This window comes from Mya arenaria, chromosome 4 (assembly GCF_026914265.1).
Source record: "Mya arenaria isolate MELC-2E11 chromosome 4, ASM2691426v1".
In the NCBI taxonomy this organism is placed as follows: Eukaryota; Metazoa; Mollusca; class Bivalvia; order Myida; family Myidae; genus Mya; species Mya arenaria.
The window spans coordinates 44,808,541-44,815,276 of record NC_069125.1 but is presented as its reverse complement, the minus strand read 5'-3'; the positions used below and the strand labels follow the sequence as shown (position 1 = coordinate 44,815,276).

Sequence of the window (6,736 nt, the reverse complement as noted above, 5' to 3'; positions counted from 1 at the left end):
GGTCGCTTGGCTGCGCCCTCCTTCCTTAGGTTACTTATTCACAAAAAACTTATTCAATAAACTCTATACTTATTTATACTGGCTCTTTCGTTTACAAATGATGAAACAATTGCCGGAAATGGCCTCAAAATCCTTAATGTCTTTATTAAACATAAAACACTATATAATTTAACCCGAGCGGTAAGTGCCACCTGTTTGACGATTTTGTGAGTTCTACCATGACTTATGGGTGTATATCAGTGGTTTTTCCAAAAGAAAAACATATTGAGCGTATTCACCTGAATTTTTGGTGTAAAAACGAGTAGCTGTAATATGGTCGTTTATGGTGAATACCCCTTGTGTATTATTAGGTATGCTAAAATGATTAAATATTGGTGTAAAACCATTTCTTTCATGCTTTACGATGAAATATGGCGTTTTAACAGTGAAATAACACCAGTGAAAATATCAATTTGATATTTCCACTGCAAAATAAGGAGTGAAAATATCAATTTTCAGAACTACTTTTAAAATCCTTTGTTGTTACATGTACTTGCCTTGGTCAAAACAGAACACTGGACTTCAGTAAATTATGTCAAAAAATGTTAAAAAAATTAAGAATAGCTTTTTAAAAATTTAAATAAATATATAATTGGAAATTAACAACTTACCGTTTATTACCGGTTATCCCGTTTATCAAACATTTTACTGATCTTTGAAGCTGAATGTTCGAACATTTACTTTCATTCCAAACAAATTACAGACAAAAACAACTGTTCGAACATAAATAAAATTTTATAGCATCGTTCAAATGTATTTTGAACTGTTAGCCGTTGTAGTACGTAAAATGAGCTTCCTGAAGAATTCACACAACAATTTACAGATAGATCCGATATTTTTTACCCCACCCACATCTCAAAATGTGTCAACAAACTAGTGTGGCATTTACTGACTGAATATTAACTTACTATAAAACACGCGTATATGCAGTCTTAAACTAAGAAGAATGGTTAAAATCCAATGAGTATCCACATTTGTTTTGCTAACACATTTGACCTTCCAAATTTTCATTCCATAAATAGCGGCGTAGTAATTTGGTTAAAATAAAGTGTTTTCATTATTTTTTGGAACATTTGTGCACTAATAATACTTCATTTTTTACTGTTCATAAAGCTTTGCAATAAAAAACGAGCGAATATTAAGCTATAAGAATGAATAGCAGAGAACTATTTCTCAGCAAACTGAAAGTAGAAAAGTTGACAGCTATAATTATGCATGAGGGGCGCCCCACGGGTAGCGGCATAAAGCCCACCCTTTTCAAAAAGGGGGTAATTCAAAAATAAATAAAAAAACAAATAAAACTCCGAAAATAAGCATAAAAGAAACAGAAAATTTGTTTATTTCAGTGTAAGATCGTATTTAATTTCACTCGTGATCATAAAAAAACTACATTTTTATGTAAATAAAAATATGTTTTTCTATGACACTCGTGAAATAAAATACGATCTTACACTGAAATAAACAAATATCCTCTATTTCTTTAGTTAATATCATTTTACAATCCACGGCTTTACAACGATGTTTAGAACGACTGGTGATTCGTACTTGTATGGCTAATAATGGATAAACAATTTAAGATATGTATCGTTACTCATGCACCTATCAATATTTTGCCCCAGGGGGGGGGGGGGCGGCGGGCATACACGGGACTTTAGACAGAAGACAATTCCCGACAGGCGGGAATTTGACACGCCGAATAATTCCGGGTCCCGGGTTTTAGACATAAGACGGATTTTACATCTCGGTACCCGGAGTTGTATAGACAACCGTATTTCGTATCCCGGTACCCGGAGTTTAGACAACTGTACTGTCGCACTAAAAAAATGGCGGACAAACTTTGCCTGCTTTTCAGTTTATGCTGTGGTTTCCTGGTGGGCCACCTCTCACCTTCCTGCCTTTCCCCATGCCTGACGGAGACAGAAGACCGGGAAGCTGTCCAGACCATGAGTGCTGTGGTGGTCACTTCCTCCCACCAAGCGAAGTCATTGAAAAAAGGCTTAAGGTATGGTGTATGTCTTGATCATGATTTTAATTGCAGTCATGTCAGATGAGAATCTACCTAGTGACCATTTGAATTTTGTTACTGCTAGTATAATATAATTGTTTTTATCTGCACGTGTGTACAATGGTTTCAGTCACCACTAGGGCGATTTTCTCTTGACATGGCCCTTCCACTATGCTACCCGTTGCCGTGCATCGGTCCGTATGTGTGTTCCAGTACCTATCTTCTACATCATTCACACTAGATACTTAAAACATTGCCACATTTTTGCTGTGACCTTGAGGTCAAAGATATAAAAAAAATATATATAAAATATGTAGTTTTCTGATGTATCATTTTCATGATAAGTTGGATATTGAAATAACCTGGCACAAATATTGGTAACTTGTCAGCAGATAATACATCTCATCCAAGACCCAGGGCCCTACCTCAAAGGTCAAGGTCATACTCGGATATTAAAGGTCAAATATTGATATGTCATTTTGGGCTGGATCTTTGTCATGTCAAGTGGGATATTGAAAATAACTTTGCACAAATATGTGTCACATGAAGATATTGCATTGTATCCAAGGCTCAGGTCTCTACCTCAAAGGTCAAGTTCTCACTCTAGAGATTAAATGCCATGGTCCTTCGAGATCATGAATTTCAATGCGTTTAGTTTTGAAGATTGAATACCGCTTCAGCCGGTGCTAGGGGGCGTGAGTAGTGTTGCATCGTTAATTACTACTCATGAACAGACTCAATAAAACCGAGTCTGCAATTTTCTCTATATGAGTTGTTTTTCTTGATCTTGAAGGATCACCCTTTTACATAATTTATAGAAATAATTTGTTATATAATATGATATCATAATCTGTTTATTACTTGACCCAGTGTATTGATATTTACAACTTGCAATCCTTATGACAAAACCTTCACTTTGAATTGTTCATTTGTCCCCTGGACCACAGCCCTGGTGCCTGGGGCAGACTGGGTGGGATCATAGTTCTTTTTTATTTTTTGTATTTCTTTTTGTTTAACCCTTTACAAAGGTCATCTTTTAAACCATTTCATGTTTCAACGTTTTAACTTACCTACAAACATTCAGCGTGGTGATGCGCAATGGCTTGCATTGACAAATTCTTGTTTCAATTGTTCTATCAATTTGTTTATAGGGAGTCGAGTTGCCACCCTCTGACGTTTTACAGAGGGCACATACAGATGGCAGTACAGATGCAGCCCTACTTAGTAAAGAGTGTACTTTACCAGTGGGAGAGGTTTGTATCAACCACTTTAGCCGGCCTCAATAGTTATGCCCCCCACAAAGTGGGAGGCATATAGTGATTGCACTGTCTGTCCGTCCATTCGTTCGTTCGTTCGTTCGTCCGTCCCGTTTCGTGTCTTAGCCATAACTTCTATATTATTGAATGGATTTGAATCAAACTTCACAGAATTGTAAAGCACCATGTTTCTAGGATATAGATGCTTAACGCAGGTAAAACCCTGTTTAAATCTTAGAAAAGAATAATGGGGATCACCTGTCACTTCAGAAGTATCAGTTATTATGCAAAACAACCCATACTTTTGCTATTTTTGCTATTAAACTAGCTTTCGAATGAAGTATTAAACATTTTTGACTTTACAACAGTTGATTGATTGATTGGGATATAACGCCGTTTTTAACAATTTCTCAGTCATATCACGGTGGCCAGTTCACCTACTCATGTGTTTCCTGGTTTTCTCACACCAGTAATTCACACAACAATCTCCCCAAGACGAATGACGTTTGTTGCAATGACTTTTTTCAAAGGTCGGAAAGAAAGTTGGCCTAGCAGGGATTCAAACTCAAAGCCCCTAAATTGGCAACCCGCATTGTTACCGACTGAGCTACTGGGACTCGACGTCTTTACAACAGTATATTTCCATAAATATTTCCTACCGTGAACTAATGCAACCCCTCGTGATGCTGCAATTGTGAATTTCGGTTATCATTCTGCCCACAAGGGTAGCTGTGGTCGAGTTGGTAAGATTATTATATGGAGCTATAATCTGTTTCTTCCATTCCCTAGCATGCATAGTTGGTTTACAGAATCGACAGATTGAGCCATAAAAAATCTAATAAATGGTCTATAATAGAGCAGTATCGTTTAAAGTTTCAAATACATTGATTTGTTTGTAATTGGGTCAATATGGTTAAGGCTATGCCGGACGCGTTTTTTCATCTTTAATGGTATATTTTTGTTTAATTAAAATTTAATTTAATCTATGTGCGCTATATTTAGGTGTTTGTTCCAAATTGATAAATGTGAATTTATTAAATGTTGATTTTGTATGGAAACAGGTTAACATTTGGTTGGAGCACCTCAACAATGTCGCTGCAAACAGAGAAAGGGGCCAGGCAAAGGCTGCAGAGACACGGTCTCTGAAAAAGGTAAAGCATTCACATCATGACAGGTACATCAAGAACAAATGTCTCAACAATAAAGAAGTGGCTTTACATTAACATGTCTGATATGCTTAAATCGAAAACTTTTTAATTGTAAAGAGAATGTCTGTACAAACTGGAACTGAACTCTAATGGCATTTTTTCACCTCCAAACACAACACCCCATATATCTACCATTAGAATTAAAAACAACCTATTTTGTTTTATTTGTTGTCAAAATATATGTTGAAAAGTTTGGTAAAGTCATGTTATAATTTACTAAATAAGGTTAGTTTTCTTATTAGGTAAGCTTTTGTGATCGCACGGTCTCCGTAGTTGTGGTCGTCACGGTTTTATTTATAGCAATTGCTTCAGATGACTCCTGAACCAATGGTCGAATTTCAAAATATTTTCCTTGGGTGACCCTCTACCAAGTCTCAGATTAAATCTTTTCATCTACGTTGAATAATTAAGGTCCCTAGGTCAAATCTTAAAAAAAAACGTTTTATACTCTCTACATGCCACATTTAACATCCAATCCTCATGTATGAAATACGGGCAAAATGTGAGTCTACATGAAATGTAGGCTAAGTTTGAATTTGGGTTGCGTGGGGTTAAAAACTATGTATTCGGTCAAATTTTAGTAAAACCTTGTATACACTTCAAAGGCCACATTTTTCACCCAAACATACTGGTATTTTGTCAGAATGTTTGTTTCCATACAACTACCGGTACTACAAGGAACTACTGATACTGTTGCTCCTCCTCTGTCATGGGAATGTCTAAGTCTTTGTATTGTGATCTCAGGCTAGCGATATAGGGACTATTGGCTCTTTTGTTAAATAAAGCTTTGTTTTTCTAGAAAGAGTTGAGGACAGAGACAACTCCTGGTGGTGCTGCCACATCGACTGCGACTACCCATAGAAGTTCCGCTAGGAGCCCAAACCATAGCCAGGCTCAGAGTGCACCAGACAGTGAGTACCCATGCTACTCAGCTTAATAGTTATATATTTTACATATAATATTAGAATATTTATACTCCCAAAAAGTCAGAATTTTTTATATATTTTTTTTTTTGGGGGGGGGGGGGGTTATGTAGGAATATGTCTATAACATCTTTTCAGTGCAACTCCTCCTAAACCGCGCAATGACTTTTGTTTAAACTTTACTCAAAAGGAGTACATGATATGTAGATTTTAAGAGTTGTATTGTCTATTCAGCACTATACTTTATGTATGTATAAATATTTTAAGTTTACATAAAACCCTTTATAATACACAGCTGGAATCAAAATATACTTATAAATTACTTTTGTGCAATTGTATACTCAAATCACCATGTACTCCTGCCAAAGCATGGTTATTATCTATCCCAGGTACCACAACCTGCATACTATAAAATCATGCTTAATTGAGTAACTTCTGTTTCAGATATCATGGTAGATGTTTCGAGGTTTGGACGGAGGAGGGTACCAAAAAGATTTGATGAATATATTATGTAAAAACAATAAAAATAAAAATAAAAAATGAAGTTCACAATGTTCTATATATTTTTGATCCTAGTGATTGGTCTATTTTTAGATCACCTAGAGCCAAAGGCTCAATGTGAGCTATTCTGATCACTGCCCACTTTCATCCAAGTTTTCACAGGAATGTTCCTTTGGTGGACCTCTTTCAAAAATGTACTGGCCTGGCACGGCTTTCACAAAGCATCTCGAGTCGATATCTTGCTAAAACTAAAATTTCAACATTGGATATCTCATTCAATTGTATTGCCACTGCACTAAATTTGTGTCTGCTTGTGAACTCCCATGTTTCACAGGCAGACAAAATTATTAGCAATAATATTGAGGTCATTATTTGATATTGAAATTTTGAGTTTGAGCACGATCTCGACTCAAGTCGCTTTGTGGAAGACAGGCCTGGTACTGGTTTGTTTTAAATACCAGGGATCATGAAAAAGTAATCTGTTGCCGTGATATAACTGAAATAATGTTGAAAATGGCGTAACACTCACCCCACACTCCTCAAAAAAACACAACAATATTAAAAACAAACACAACAAAACAAACATTTTCTTCAAGCTCTTTCATTTAATATCAAATACAGTGGTGTTTTTTGCTCCTGAACAGAGAAATAAGAAAATGAATGCAAACTATTTGTAACATTTAAAACATTTAAAACAAAAAAAAACCTACAGAAAAGGGTTAACCAGCTAACAACAAAAAGTTAGTGCATTTTTATACACCAAACTGTTAGTGCATTTTATACATTTATTCTTGCTTGAGGGAA

At 35.8% G+C, this 6,736-nt stretch overlaps 1 protein-coding gene across 2 annotated transcripts; it reads left to right on the top strand.

The window, feature by feature from the left end:
• Positions 1 to 1,908: 1,908 nt before the first annotated feature.
• Positions 1,909 to 5,984, top strand: LOC128233006 (uncharacterized). 2 transcript variants are annotated; one of them, XM_052946854.1, is made up of 5 exons: positions 1,909 to 2,041; positions 3,196 to 3,297; positions 4,362 to 4,451; positions 5,308 to 5,419; positions 5,876 to 5,984. In XM_052946854.1, the coding sequence occupies exons 1-5, from the start codon at positions 1,943 to 1,945 to the stop codon at positions 5,944 to 5,946; spliced, it is 474 nt and encodes a 157-aa protein (XP_052802814.1). In that variant the 5' UTR covers positions 1,909 to 1,942; the 3' UTR covers positions 5,947 to 5,984. The 2 variants fall into 2 exon arrangements, 1 of the variants encoding a protein (XP_052802814.1); XR_008260593.1 differs by lacking the exons at positions 1,909 to 2,041; positions 3,196 to 3,297 and adding an exon at positions 3,687 to 4,043.
• The last annotated feature ends 752 nt before the right edge of the window (positions 5,985 to 6,736 follow it).